This window comes from Plectropomus leopardus, chromosome 6 (genome assembly GCF_026936395.1).
Source record: "Plectropomus leopardus strain MGB_pleo_1.0 chromosome 6, ASM2693639v1, whole genome shotgun sequence".
NCBI lineage: Eukaryota > Metazoa > Chordata > Actinopteri > Perciformes > Serranidae > Plectropomus > Plectropomus leopardus.
Window position 1 is genome coordinate 7,661,912 of NC_142181.1, and position 16,558 is coordinate 7,678,469.

Genomic DNA, 16,558 nt, shown 5'->3' on the forward strand with positions numbered 1-16,558 from the left:
CTGAAAACTTGGAACATCTGTGGCATTTTGTCACATGATCAAACTGCACATTTTTAAGTGGCCTTTCATTGTGACCATCCCAAGACACACCTGTTTAGTAATGATGCTGTTTGCTCAACATCTTGATATGCCTCATCTGTCAGGAGGATGAGAAGTGCTCACGAACCAAATTTTAACAAATTTATGACTAAAAATCTGAGTGAAACACATCTATTGAGTGTATGAAAAAGACTCAGTTCTTGTTTTTTTCTGTGAAAAAAAGGGGCAAAAACAAAAGTGCTGCATTCAAAATTTTATTCAGTGTATGTTGGATGTCAATCTATTAGTTATTACTTACAGTTAATGGTTTGTGTGAAGAAATAAAAATCACTGCACATCTTACAGTTACAATAAGTACTTTATTGAATCCACAGTGCTGCCAGCGCCTGACAGATAAATATACAGTTCTGAGTTTATCTATATACAGCTTGCTGAGAGACGATACAAACTGTCCCTTGTAGACATATACATAGTGTTCTTTAGTGTATAACATACTTTGGGCTGGTTTCTTTGTCCAAGCATATACTGTATGGTCCCCATTGAAAGATGCGGTGAGTTAGACTGTCCCTGTGTCTGTGAAAGAAGCCCTATTAAGTCTTGGTTTGTTAACATGTAATGTGTTTTTTTGTTTGTTTTTTTTACATGTGCAAATTATCAGATGGTGCAGCAGTGTGTATTAAGCAATGTGTATTCTGTGTGTCTGCACAAATAGATCTGGAAAGCACAAAGTTTATTTACAATAGATACATTTAAGCTCAATATAGGAAGAGAAAGTGACATCTGATATTGACTGTGTTGAGTAGTCAGTCTCACACCGAGCGAAACTGATTTTATGCAATAAATGCTGTTACAATCTGATATTTCATCAAATGAACCTCTTTATGCTTACTTAATTTGCGTTGCAGAATTCTTTGCTGGCATTTGCAAAATAGTGTAATTTCATAGATGCTATTCATACTCAGTAGTGTATCATCTTTGTTACCATTAAATTGCTCTGTATAATCTCCACTTACAGTACATCTGTGCACACATACCGACCTTGTTTCATTCACTCAGAAGCCACAGACAATAGATCTATAAACACACGTAACACACGCTCTTCATAGCAAACCATGTCTCAGTACATGATGGATTCATATCTTGTATTCAGTTTTTGAGTCTTTTTATTTAGCCATCGTGTTTTAAATGTATCTTTTTAAAATTCCCCCCAAGCGACTGTGTGGAGCTCTGTAATGTTAAAGAGACAAATCTTCAAAAATTCCAAATCCAATCCACCTCTGTGGTCTATTTTTACACTATTTATAACTATATTTCCTTTTTGCATGTTTCCCACATCTGTTCCTCTTGTCATGCTGATCTGCATAGGTGGCTTAAACAGGCAAAGTCGACGCCAGTGACACCGACTTTCTCGTTTGTCCTTCAGGTTAGTAATGGCTCTAGTTATCCTCAAATGCTCTGCTCACGTTGGCATTTTCTGTACTTTAAATATATTCCTGAAAAGCCTGTTCAGAGCTCTCCTTCAACAGCACCAACATTTTTAATAATCCCTTAAAGCACACTCCATCCCTCTCCTGTTGTCTCAAGTGCAGATCTCTACAACTCCTTTTTGTCCCTTTCTTCTCCCCGTTCACTTAAGGAGTGATATGTCGTCAGCAAAGTCGCCGTGTGGGTGGAGGCAGCGGGCGAAACGCCACTGGCACACCATGAGACACAGCGGCAACATGAAGAGCGCGCAGATTCCCGCCATGATGTAGGCTATGGTCATGAGGGTGGACTCATCGGTCTGCGGGATGTTGTAGCCGCAGTCCTCAAGGTCGACGCCGTGGAACGGGCCTTCCACAGAGGCTGTGCGAAACTCATCGTGCACTGCAAATGGAAGAACAGGATTGTAGACATTTGAGAGTCACAAAGATAATGACAACAGATAGTATGTTACGGAAATAAGCTCTTTGGTGAGAAATGCTTGAGGTGAATCTTTCTCATATTTTATTCCTTTGAATAGTTCCTCTATCCAGATACCTCTGTCTATGAACATCCGTATCTCTTTTCCTCTTTTCCAGCTTACATTAAAAAAACCTTAAAAACCTCACTCCTCCTCCCTCTTCCCCTCCCCTCTCCCCCTCACCATGGCAGGTGCTAACAGCAAAGCCGATGCGTTTCTTTTCCCGGTCAAAGACCACGTAGAAACCTTCCATGATGACAGCTCCCATCACAGTACCAGTGCTGGACTGGGACACAGCAAACTTGTAGCAGTCCTCTTGGGCAGAAGCCACGTCCTCTACTGGCCGCAGATATTGCTGCATAAACAAAAATCAAAAGAAAAATCATTGAGTGACAATCATACATGAAACAGGCAGGTTCAAAGTCTGGGCCGAGGAACAATTGTGGCCCGCCAATCCATTTCAACAGCTCGAAGTTTATCTTTCAAAATATACCATATGCGGCCCACCACGCTGGTTAAATAAGCAAGTTCACTTGCATTTTTTATGTTTGTAATTTGTAATTTATTTTAAAAAGGGCCCCTTAATCTACATTTAAACAAATGTAAATAGTTAGCTAGCTACGGAGCTTTTTTTCTGTGGTAGTCCCTTGCCTGATGTTAAGAGGCATCCTAAAATAATAATCAAAAAAGACAATATGAAGAAACAGTAAGTACAATTATGACAAACGTTAAGGTAAAAAAGGCATACAATATAGTTAAACATGTATAACTTATGAATACACAACACAATTTCACAATGTTCACCTGGCCACCTCACAATGGCTGTACTATCATGCAGTTTGTTGACATGCACCAAGTAAGAGCTACGCAGGCAGAAGTTATGTGTTTACATAAACACTCAGTGATAACAGCGAGGGCTGCTGCTTTCGAGAGTGGTGGAAAGTTGAATACTTTTTCACAGAAAGATGAAACTGTTGCTGTGTCGCATTGGTATGTGATTTTTTTAATAACCCATACAATATGAAAAAAGACTGTCCCCCATTCAAAAACGTTTGGACACCTCTGTCTCACACTCTTCGCACACAGAAGAAGTTTCGCTCGATGCCCCCAAATCCTCCTCAGCAGACCTGTTAATAGACTTTCTTTAATGAATAAATGTGTTTGTGAGCGGCAAGCGGGAGAGCAAACAGTATTTCGACAGCAGTGAAAAAGTTATTTTCTAAACACTAACAAATATTTATTGACTCGTTGCAATTAAATGTTTGGATTCACTCTCTTTATTTTATCAGTTTTAACTTTTGGGCTTTATAAAAATCTGGATTTATTGGTAATATTTGGATCACACCAGTCGTACATAATCTGATAAAGCCACCAGTGGAATATAATTCTACAAATAGTATAACACTAATAATATTAGTGTTGCCGTTCTAGCTGAAATTGCGCAAAAATACTCTCTGTAAACAGAATGAGTAATGTAATGGGAGTTCCCATTTCTCATCATCCACAGTACAGAGAGAACAAGGATTTACACCAAAAGGTCAACACACAGTGGTTCGTAATAGGACACAAATGCAAAAAAATAAAAGCTGAACAGGAATAAATATTATGAATGAAGCTTCGAACTATTCAGTCCAGCCCTATTTTATTACATTTTATCAGCATATATTTAATATTGGGTGGTAAGTAACAAGATGGATGTCAAAGATGTTTGAAAAAAGAAAGTGGTGTCACTACACAGTTCGTCCACCAGAGAGCGCTGATATCTTCGGCCTGTAAAATGCCCTCCTCAGTTCATATCTCTGACACATTCCCGAACCAAATTTTGGATTCAGAGTCAATTTTCTTTTGTTCATGATATGTGTTCCTTTAAACAAAAAATCCTTAAACTCTCAAACTCTGATCACAGTATCATCTTCTTTTTCATTAGTACATTAGTATATTTGACCTCAAGTTTCCATGTATATATTCAGGTCACTGTACATTTTATACACGATAATTTGCTGTTGAACCAGTTATACAAGTTACAACAAAAGGCAAAGAAGGTAAAAACTTTTTTTAAGCGTTTCATTCAGCAACAAGGTCACAGGCCTCGCACAGATTTACAGTGGTGAACCTCACTTTTTAAATCTCAGTTTCAAATCTTATTCACTCCACCACCATCAAGGTCTTTTTGAGTGGCTTTGAATAAAAACCCATTTAATGACTTTTTCAGAGATTTATGAAAAGCTTTAGAAAATATGTCCAAAGTAATTCTCTTTGAAATGTGGTCATTATGTTTTCCCCTCATGGTACCTCGCCAGGCTTTCATCTACTGAAACTACATAAAAGAGTATATGGTTGAAAGATAAAGTACCTGTGACCAGACTTCCTGAAAGAGTGCAGAGGGTAATGAAAACTGCATGTATTTAGAATTACAGGCACTCAGTGAAAGAAGGATGTACATGATTCATAGTAATGACAAATAACTTCAATTTTCAGTAAATATGAAAACTTCTTATAAGCTGAGAGAGTAAGTCAAACTCCTGATGCTTACCATCATTTAAACAAGATACCATGCATTTTTTAGCACTGGACAAAAAATGAGATTTAATTTTCCCTCCAAGAGGGTAAAGTAAAAAAAGCTGCTGCTGAATATCTGAAAATAATTTTACGCTTTGGAGATATCATATGTTCTAGGGATGGGCATGAGTACTTAAGTACTCGATTTGGAAGTCACTTTATATTCAACTAACAACAACAAACAAACAACAAAGTAATCGCTCACCAACCTCCCAAATGTGAAAACTACTCTCTGTCTCTCTCTGCTGCAGGAGTGTGAGTTATGCACCGCGAACAGTCGGCCAACATCCACAAACACGGATAACTGTTAGCATCAAACAGCTAACATTATGTGATGGTTGAGAAGCGTAACCAAAAAGTCAAGCCATTTTGGTGCTGTTGTGTTTGTTAGTTTGTTAGGACTGTTTTAACAGGTCTGTGACCAATGTGCTGCTGTATTAGCAGACAGACACTGAACCAGGCCCCAGAAATAACTGCTTAGCCTTGCAGCTAATTTTCCACAGTGGACACTCGTGGTATTGCAGCAAGAAAAAAAAATTAAAAATTCCCTGTGGTTCCCTGTAGGCAAGCGCTATGGTGAGATGGGCAGGGCACCTCAAACTGCAAACAAGGTCAAATATGACTCTTTCTATTAAGACTATGGAAGTTTTATATTTGTTCTTTAAAAAATAGATAGTAATAGTTTAAAAATCTATTACTTATTATAATGTTAAGTCTATGAGCCAAGCTGGAGCTCTTGCACAGGGCCAGCAGAAAAAACACTTTGCTGCATATTTAGTACGTTCTACATACCACGTAAGTAAATTTGGTAGCTTAAACTTTTTCTCAACTCCAGTGAAATACACAGACGCCATCTTGGCATCCTGTGTCTTGGTATAATTATAAATCTATGCACTGAGCTGACTAAGAGTAGAGCAACTCCCAACTTGGTCCTTCATCAGTCCATCTAAGTTGTTTGATGGCATCAACATAAAGTTAGCAGATTTTTCTTCTGCTAACTTTGAATTTAAGGTTTAATAGGCTGATTGAAGCCTGGTTGTTCAATAACTGAATTTCAAATGCACTTCTTTTCCATTGTTAACCAAATTACATTCCTTTGGATTATTTTTTTTTTTTATGCAAGCACTCTTTAATAATTTAATGTGAGTACAAATGTTTTCACAAAGTCCATCCGTGACCTGAAAGCATGAGTGAACTCCTGCTTTATGCAACCACTTCCAAGTGCAGTGAGACACTGTGAATTACCTGCGGCAGGATGGAGATTCTGAAGGACTGGTTGTGGTTTTCACTCATCAGGTAGAGAGAGATGACTGGAAAGATGTGCCAGGGTGTAGTGCCAGCCTGCCAACATACCAGCTGTTCTCCCAACCAGAACCCAGAGGGAAACTGCTCTGTCTGAAAAACAGGGTCAGGAGGACATTCATTCAGACTAAAGCATATCCAATAGGTGTGTCTGTGTGTGTGTGTGTGTGTGTGTGTGTGTGTGTGTGTGTGTGTGTGTGTGTGTGCATGAGTTGCTTCGACTGAATATAATCAAGGATTCCAAAGGTTATGTTTTTAGATCTTTAAAAACATTATGTTATAAGTAATGGCTGAGTGAAAGCAAAAGACGAAGAAAATGAGAGATTATGACAAGGATAAAAGAGTATCTATCGCATGGTAAGAACTGACCGAAGAGGCTGCTTCAATAGCTTTTACTGCAGCCTGGAAGACTTTTCTAGGCAGTCGAAGGTTGGTGGTGCCGCTGTCCACAATGCTCTTATCATAGTTGTACTGTAAAAGGCAGAGAAACAGTTACCAATTACAAATCTCTTATTCAGCTCAAGTGACTCAGTTATTGACCATTAAATAATGCTTCCTTTGGTTTTTGCAGCCCTCCATATGTCACATCTTACCTCTTTACAGTCCATATTGAGGTCCTGTCCGTTCACCTCAATACGTACGATAATGACCTCATAGTACCACTCCCTGCGGATGGGAGTGTACCAAAGCTCTCCCACGTAAAGTGATGGATCCACTCCTCCGATGATCTAAGACCATGAAGAAAACTAAAATTACCCCCTCACAGTCGCATGCCTTCGTGCATGTCAAGTTTCATTAAGAGTTTATATCCATTTCTGTGAAAATATGGATGCTTCATACATCTTCCCCCAGCAGCACAGAAGATCTATACAGTCAGCAAAGTTTCAAGGAGTACACATAAGACTAGTATTATTCAGTATAAAAAAATATGTTTCTGAGATATGACATTGAGTAGTGGCAGTAAAAGTGTTTTTTGCAGAACATTATTATGTCACAGTAAAGTTGACCTTTGACATTTTACATATTAAATGTCATCAGTTTAAACGTTTGTGTGAAATTTTGTCATATAAATAGTGCATGAACTCTTGAGATGTGGCCAAAAACACGTTTCTTGAGGTCACAGTGACCTTTGACCACCAAATAGTAATCACATTCTTAAGTCCAACTGGACGTTTGTGCCAAATTAGAAGAAATTCCTTCACAGCATTATTGAGCTATAATGTTTGCGATGTACAAATAACCCGAAAACATAATCCCTTTGCGGCAGCCATAGCCTTTTAAAAACAATCCAACACCGGCTCCAAATATGATATTACATTGTTTTTATGTGAGTGTGTGTGTGTGTGTGTGTGTGTCTCACCATGCTGCCGCCAACAGTAGCACTGCCCAGGGAGTAGTTTTGGGTGAATCCAGCTCCACACAGTTGGAGAGAGAAGAGGTTGGGGACAGGAGTCTGGCGAACCAGAGAGTCAAAGAAAGGCTCCAGTGTCTCGTCAGGCTGGAGAGAGAAATACAAAGGATAACTGTACCTCTTAATGGTGCTGTATTTAGCTTCCAGCAAAAGATTAAACAAACCTAATGATCTATTATCGTACCTTTTGGCAAATCAGGTTTCATCCTGCCATCTTTCTGTCCAAGTGAATGTATCTATTATTACGTTTTCCAGACATGAATACAGTAGTACCCTGCTATTACAATTTATGCAATAATTATTTTTTAAAAAAGGTTTTCGTTAAATATTCAAAACTAAAATACTTTTCTTGCAACATCCTCCTGCTTAAGGTTCAAACTGAATTATAAAAAAACTATATACCATATCCAATGTCATCATTTTGATCACTACCTTACACCACCTTAGAAATAAAAAGTGTAGTATTTTCGCACATATATTAAGGCACATTTTACTCTGCTATGATTGATACTTTGGTTAATATGTTTTTGCTACATAAAAAGTAGGGGAAAAAAATCGACAATCGACCACTTTTTCTACTTTTAGGCCCTCAATAGAACAGTAGGCAAGATGCAATGTAAAAATATACCCATCAGTTTATAAATGAAACTACAACAAAAAAGAGCACTGATTTTTGGCACTGAAATAAGTCACTCATTAGGACATTTCTTTTCAGATTTCGAGGGACCAAGTGATACGCCGCTCTTACCCGGGCTATATCGGCATAGGCCAGTCCCAGGATCCCCTCCCAGTTAGATCCATTGATGAAGAAGCGATCTGACTGGGTAATTGCAGCTATATTGGCACGCAGCGTGGCGTTGGGGCCATGAGGGACAGAGACCAGATCAGTGCCCAGCTCGCCCTCCCAGCGACCCTGTGTGTACGGAACATACACACTCCTACCCTGGTCACGGTACGAGCTGGAGCTGTGTTTGAATGTATGGTAAAAGAACACAGTGGGAGAAAAATAAAGAAGAGGGGTTGGAAAAACAAATTATTACTATTATAACTTTCAGCGTTTTTTCTTTTTCTTTCAAATGCATGTGAGTCCCTTTGTATTATTCTGTGTCCCCTCTCTTAATTCTGAGGTTATTTCGGGTCTTTGAACACAGCACAGGCAGAGCTTTTCATGAGCTGTTTTTTCCTCATTAGCAGTTTGTGACTTGCGGAGTGAATAACTGATCTACTGCTCTGTTCAGTGCTTTTTTTGGACCCAGCAGTATGCGCGAATAAGTTTCACTTTCACCGTGCCTGACATTTTGTTGCTCCATCTGCATCCAGAGTACACTCTGTGCTCTAAAAAGTTTGGCTCTATACATAACCAAACTGTATATATATTTCATTAGCGTTCCTAATGAACAGTCCAGCTTCAAAACATAAAAAAATATTTTTGTGGTGGCATATATTTTAATCGTGGCAGGGCGCCAGAAATAAATGAATGTGTGGAAAAGAATGACATCATTACTACAGTACAACCATTTTTGTGTAAAAACAGTGCCGCATAATTTAAAACAGTCTGACACTACATATGGCTTAACAAGCTATAGACTATAGAATATGATTTGCCACTACGATGTCTCAGAATAACGTAAAAAAAAGCTTTAGCATGGCACCTTTTGTCATAAGCAGATGCAGCATGTCTGTACTCACAGTGAGCGATGGTAGTATCTGCGAAGGAAAGGATGAGCAGCTGCCCCGACAGCAAAGTTACTGCTCCCTGTATCCACCAGGATGTTCAACTAATAAGACATAGAGAAAACAGAAGAAGGAGAGAGATTTATTAAATATATGCTGCATGTGTCGCAAAAATCTGTATCTTTGCTGCCTTTTAGACGGACAAGGCTATTTGTAAAACAAATTCTCTGCGTGGGGTTTTTGATGTCTGCTATTGATATCTTAACTTTTTTTTAAACCAATGTTCTTTCAGGCAATTATTTGGCAAATTTTCTCTGTTACAGTGAGTAGCCAGCCTCACCTCTCACAGTCATTCTCTGTGTCCATTTCTCTTTCCTTGTAGTGTCCTGTGCTGTTTCCTGTTGCCCTATATGTCCTTCTCTGTCCCCCTCTCTGTCTCCACTCTAACCCCACCACTCCTCTCAGGTTGCCCACTCTACTCCTTCTCCCTCCCATCTCCTCCTCTACTGTCTGCATCTCTTTGTGAGTATCATATTTTGCGCCGTCAGTCAAAACAGTTAGTGAGTGTGTGAATGGAGCGCAATGGCAGGTGGGGGTGAACAGACAGAAATAAACAATGCCTACTGTATATGCCTCATATTATCACAGAACCCTCCATATAGCACTGGTACCCTTTATGATAGATTTTTTTCTGCTCCTTTTTGTTGTACTTCTGCTTTAGTACACATTTAAGGTGCCCATATGCTCATATTTAGGTTCATACTTTTTGGGGATTTCTACTGAAACATGTTTGTATGCTTAAATGTTGAAAAATACATTATTTGTTATTACTGCCTGAATATACCTGTATTCACCCTCTGAAATGCTCAATTTTGGCGCCTTTCTCTTTAAGACCCCTACAGAAAAAAGCAACAACAAAAAAACAATCTACTCTGATAGGTCAGTGTTTCCGAGTCCTCAACATCTGCACTCGCGACATCTCTGCTTAATCACTGAAGCCAGCAGAATGACTGTAAAGGCACTGTAGTGCCTTTATGGACTGTTTCACTGAGGTTGCATTGCTAGGTAACAGTTGGGGTCCCTGTTTACTTCCTGTCAGCTGATGTCATTTACATACACTGTAAAATATGCTGCGTTTGAGGAGAACTTGTGAGCTCATAGTTACAAATGGTTAAGTCATGAGAAGTAACACTACTTGTGGCAACCTGTCAGTGTCTAGAGGCCGCCAAAGCTAAAAATTTAGCAAGCTATTGAGCGAGTCACATAATGCAGGTAATACAAATGTATAGTGTCAGTGTCTCTATACAACTGAAATTATGATATATTACCTTACAGTTTGGCGACAAATTTGAGTCCCTGCCCTGGCTACTTCTGAGAATGTAAGGAAACACGTCACAACTCGTAAACTCGGAGCTTCAACAAACTTTCCACTTACAAGGTCGTAAATATCCCATAAGAGGGAGTTCAAATGGACTCTTTTCGTGATCACGATAAACACAACCCTTTTTAAACGCAGCAATAATCCAACAGCGACCCATTTAGAATGTCTATGTTTTGAGTTTAAACAATCTGATTTGTGACATCACAACTTCACGGATATCCTGATGGCTTGGTTAATGCCACAGTTTCTCAATACCTACTGTGTGCACTTCTCTGTGGACTGAGGATTTTGATATTTTCACAATATTTATATAGGACTTACACCTGCTTTATACTACAAAATACATGGAAATATATCTTTTAAAAATTAGGGGACCTTTAAATCTTATGTGAGTCATGTCTTCATGCTAACATAATTGTACAATGATGACTGACTTCAGTCAACACATTTTTATTCATATGATTCAGGTTACGAAGCACTAATATAAGTTTAGTTCCTTAGTTTTGCAATCAAGTCTAGGCATATTTTGTGCCATTTTTTCTGATTGACAAATCAAAGGGAATATAGATATGAAGTGTTGCACAGAAACACTCAACCCGACAGACAGGCAGCCATAGAGCCACAGCAAGCTGTTCAATAATGGATTGGCTCTTTAAATATCCAGAGAAGTGCTACTGTCTCAAGGGTTGGGCCTGGAAGCCTGGAATAAATACTGCCTCTGTCTAACACACACATGCATCCATGTCAATGACATACACACATGGCTGCATATGCCGTTTCCACAAAGACTGCTATTGTCACAGTGTATTAACGCTGTTCATACTCTTGTCTTCCTCTCTTGGCTCAAAATTTGCTGACTGCTCAGGATGGATGCGTTTCTTTCATACACAAACACTCACACTGAAGGCTGTATCCTGACACAGTGGCATTTCATGTCTTTCTGCACTCTCTCTCTGTCTTCCTGTCTCCCTGGCAGAGTGCCTGTCTCTTCCAGCCATTATATTTGCCCTTCCCCCTTCACTGTGGCGAAGAAATCATCTAGTGGTTACCAGAACACACCGTATATCTTGAAGTTACTGTAATTGACCTGAGGTAATTTCCTTAACTTTGCATCTACCAAGCATCTCAAATTATATACAAGGCCTTTTATCACTTCTGCTATTATTTTAGTTTAAAACCATTTACGCAGTGACTGATGAATCAATTTATACTAAGCTCTATTTATCCGCAGGCCATGCTGGGGATTTTAAAACCTTAATACACTCAAGTAATTTGAGTAAAGATATCTTGTGACTTATTGAGGGCCTGCAAACGACCATTTAAAGTGTTTTTATGGAGATCCTGACATGTCATTTTAATGAATGAGATGGTCACTGACCCCTGACCAATCTGGAAACTATCGTGGTTTTTTCTGCACTTAAGGTTGGTTTGTGCTCTGTATTACGAGGCTCCAAAAAAGTATTGCCGACGAAAGTGAAAGCCGACTCCAGCTTTGTCCTCTTGGCGTTTCACTTGCATTTTTTCAACAATGCACAATTTTCTAGTGCCATTCCATTATTCCAGTGTCCCATTACTCAACAAAATATGCATTTGGACCAAAAGTCTAATTGTCAAGACAACCAGTATTACCACAGTGTTCTTTTATGATTCAGTTAACCAGTCAAGTTGCATCCATGTCTGTCCAAACTCATATGTAGCAGTGACAGTAGACAATTCCTCCAACATAAATGTTGCTGCAAAGAAGCTAAAACTTCTAAAACACAGATGCAACAAACACATCCTTCCACAAGAAGTACAGAAGATCTATACAATCAGCACAGTGTCACAGTGGACACCTAATATTCGCGTCACCAATTCAGTATCTGACCAAATGTCTCCCCATCTTTTTCTGAGTTATGACATTTAGTGACAGCCAGAAAAGTGTTTTGGCAGAACATTATAATATCACAATGAAGATGACCTCTGACCTTTTGGATATAAAATGTCATCACTTTATTCTTATATCCTATAAGACATTTGTGCAACACTTTGTCATAATTAGTGTACGTATTCTTGCGTAATGACCAAAAACATGTTTCGTGAGTTCACAGTGGCCCTGATATTTGACCTTTGACCACCAACATCTAATCAGTTCTTCCTTGAGTGCAAGTGGACGTTTCTGCCAAATATGACGAAATTCCCTCTATGCTTCCTTGAGATATCGCACTAAATATCCACTAAAATGGGACAAACAGATGAACATGAGAAAATACAGGCAGAGGACAGGGTCTCAGCAGATAAATAAGACCACCACACACTTGCAGTGATGAATAAGAGGAATTATTTTTGCATGGGTCTATACATCATTTTTTAGGAAGCTCCTGAATAGTACACATTTAATCCTGGATATTATCTATGTAATATTGTCTTAGTGCTTGAAACGATATCCTGTCTTCTACCATTTAAAGGTCCTTAAAACCTATTTGCCTAATTATTTTTGTGCAATGAGCAATAGGGCTGTAAATGAAAGCAACAGTTAAAACAGTCTGTATTTGTGTTTTTGTCCTTGCTTTTCTCCCAGGTTTGAAGTGCGCAGTGCTCAGTTAGGTAATGTAACATGCTTCCATGCACCAATGAGGATTGAGCAATATTTTAACCAAAATGTGAGAGGGTGTGTGTGGGAATGTTCACCTTGATAAGCTGAGTTTTGGGGTGTTAAACTCTTCATAATGCGCAAATAATAATAATGTTACCGAGACATTAAAAAAATCAAATTTTCAGAGGCTGTAAATATGCTGTCATACACAAGGAATCCATTTGTTTTCAACTTTTTATTTATTGGGGCAATAAAGGCAACAAAAACTAAAATATATATTCATTGACTATAATGGGTTTTTTTAATTATTTTATTCATATAAGGAATACTTTGCTGGTATAATCCTAGATGGATTCAGGCAAGGCTGATTTTTTCTAACATAAGAAACATTAGGGTCTCAGTGGAAAAGCGACACCTCCACTTAGCATCCTTCATCTCTCCTTCATCATCTCTCTTTTCTCTTTCTTCACATTTTTCTTTTCTCTAAAAATCACACTTTCTCTCTTCTTCTCTCACTCTCATTCACCCCTCATCCCTCTCCAACTCCTTTTCTCTCTGTCTCATTGTTTCATTAATTTCGCTGTTTCACTCCCTGTTTCATCCTCTTCTTCCCCTCTTTTACCACCTCATCACTTTCTCTCCCTCCCTCTATCCGTCGCCCTCTGTGTGCCAGCCTGTACATCGCAGCTGCACCCAGCTGGCACTCCTCGCTCTGCAGAATTAATGGTTCCATTATCTGTCTGTATCATTCAGTCCTTTCTCTCACACACATGTGTGCGCACGCACACACACACACACACACACACACAAACACACACACACACACACACAGAGGCCATCTGTCAATGCAGGGCCATCGACAGTATTAGCCACTCGGACAGTATATTTTAAGTACTTTTCCATCAACATAATTCAATTTTAAATGCTATATTTAATTGTAAAAATCTTACATTACAAACCTTGAATTATGGGGATGTTTTACTGAAGTAAAGTACGTACTCTGTAAAGATGTTAGAAAGGTGTGAAGTGAATTAAATTTAGTTGAACAAAGTAAGCGCGATTATAATCACTGTAATAATATAATATGGAGCGTTTATATGTGGTGTTTAAAGATAAGTTAAATGTACTTATTATTTTTATTATTATTATTATTATTATTATCATTATTATTATTATTATTAGTGTTATAACTTGTTGATCAAAACACAGTGAAAGACACACACAAAGACACAAAGAGCCAACAGACAGACTGATGCAAGACTGAGGTAAAAGTGTGATAAATGTAAAACTGCATGTCTTAAATGTTAGGGGCTGTATTTTATTTATAAAAGGGGGGGCGGTTTGCTTTGACTAACATTTTTTTAAAGAAAACATGTCTTTCAAACCCACTTGCAGGTTTCAGAGATCTGAGGATATTTAAAATAAATACAAAACATGCCCATTTAAAGTTGAGAGTGCATCCCCCATTTTGCCCCCCTACCCCCCCAAATAATAGTCCCTAATGCTGTGTATTTTCCCCATACCTTGAAATGAAATGAAAATAGCATTTTGCAGGGGAGAGTCAGACTCTGCACAGAGTAAGCTAATAAAGAATAAGACCCTGAGAGTCATCCTGAAGGATTGTTTTTGAGTGCACTCAGTATGACATATAGATACATTCAAGAGTGCGTTGACAACACATTAATCATATAAATAAAACTTTACCTTCTGCGGAGGAGAGCCCACGGCCATTTCCACGTAGTATCCCTGACCGGATTTCCCGCGAAGGTTATCGATCATGTCCACGAAGCTGACACCGCGCGCTGCCGCTCCTCTCCGCCTGCGCGCAGCGTGCCGCCCCGCGTGTCCGTGCTCGCGGTACGCGGCGACTCGAGGCAGCGGCGGTGGCTGTTCAGCGCGAGCGCCTTGCCGCAGTGGCACGCGAATGGCTAGGGGCAGGCCCGAGGCGTCCGGCGCGGATTGACCGCTGCCGAGCAGATATAACGTCGTCCATATAAACAGACATGTCGACCAGCGAGGCTGTAACGTCGACGCCTCCATGTTGAAACTGGGTGAAGTTGTATTTTTGGTTTGTTTGGCTTTGACTTGACGACGCTCCGCTCAGTTTGACATCCAGTCTGCAGCGGCACAGGAGAGGTGAGCAGGTGGTGCTGATGCTAAAATGACGGCTAAAACCATGATGGCAGTTGCACCACAAGGGTCGCTGTGTTTCTTCACGGTAAACGAAGAGAAAAGAAACCAAATTTAAACCAAGACAAAGTAGGCTAGCATGTAAATACAAAACAGCCTTATTAAAATCACCCTTTCTATCAAAAAGCAGGCGGCCCTCGGTGTCACTGATAATTTGGGGTAGATTACAGGCTCTGCCTCCGTGCTCGGTGCATCAACAAACTGCAGGCTTGCGTCGTTTTCTCCGCACATCCTCATATCAAACGACCGAAACCATCGTAAGCGGGCTGGCCGGCGAGCCACCGTTAATCCGCATCCTTCCCGTCTCCCGACCCGTTCATTCAGTTCTCCGCCTTCCAGTCTTTCACCTCCTCCTCCTCCTCCTCCATCCACCCCGCTGCATCCTTCAGAGCTGCGAGAGCGCGAGCATCCCCACGTCCGTCAGGTTAAAATATTGAACCACAAAACTTCCTGTGAGCATTTCAAAATAAGACGTCCTCAAGTGAAAACTATTTTACTCATTTTACTCATTGCTTGTGCAATAAAATGCTGGACATCAGGCCTATATTACGCAATACATAAACATAGGTTAGCCTACTTTTTTCATTTTAATTTTAACTGAAATTATAGCTCACTCTTATCCATGTGGCCTGTTATCCAATTGAGATAAGATACTAATAGGGGTGGGAATCACCAGAGGCCCCATGATACAAGATACAAGGCAGATTTATTAGTTAAAATTTGTCCTTCATCCTACTGCATATTTGGATTTGAAACTGAGATAGACAGCAGTTTTCTTGTGCTGCGTTAAGGCACCTTTCGATAGCATAAAATTGTTTTCTACAAATAATCGTTTGCACGAGCAGCTTATAATAAATACAGCAACAATACATTTGTCACAAACTGAAAAAATGCAAAAGATGACACAAAAAAACCAGAAAATTTGCTTTATAAAAAAGAAAGAGAGAGACAATTATTTAAAATTAAATTAATTAAAAATTATAACAAAAAATAGAGGAAAATGTGGAGAGAACTGTTGTTATAACTATTATAACTTTATAGTTAAAGTGATGTTACTTTTTTGAAATTTTTTGGGCATGTTGCTACTGATGGTATCATACAATTCCTGTGGTGCATTTTTTTAAAATTTGCATTGCTGTCTTGTGTCCTGTTGGCTCTGCGCGAGGTCCGTTCATCCAGTGCAATAGCCTGATCCAGGATGGAACGGTTAACCATGTCTCTGTGAAGATGTCCGCAAAACTGGTTTGCCAGTTTTAAGAGGTTTGGTATTGCTTTGATTATTTAGCTTGTAACTGCAGGACACAATAACAAGTAGCCTGTTTTAAAAAACAAGGCCAGCAATAGGCCCGAAATAAATTTCTTACTACCTCAGAGAGGTTAAATGATAATCATTGTAATAATAACCTAATTTTTATGACTATTTTGTGATGTTATTTTTGTGATCGGATTGCACTTGACATGCGTGGAACATTTATTATTATCATG

The 16,558-nt window shown here is 39.3% G+C and overlaps 1 protein-coding gene across 1 annotated transcript; it reads right to left on the minus strand.

The window, feature by feature from the left end:
- Nucleotides 1-378: 378 nt before the first annotated feature.
- On the minus strand, nt 379-15,471 carry bace1 (beta-secretase 1). Its single transcript, XM_042486661.2, has 9 exons — nt 14,588-15,471; nt 8,943-9,031; nt 8,002-8,218; nt 7,203-7,340; nt 6,436-6,570; nt 6,212-6,313; nt 5,786-5,935; nt 2,165-2,336; nt 379-1,905 (listed from the first exon to the last, which is right to left on the minus strand). The coding sequence occupies exons 1-9, from the start codon at nt 14,921-14,923 to the stop codon at nt 1,667-1,669; spliced, it is 1,578 nt and encodes a 525-aa protein (XP_042342595.2). The 5' UTR covers nt 14,924-15,471; the 3' UTR covers nt 379-1,666.
- Nucleotides 15,472-16,558: the final 1,087 nt, after the last annotated feature.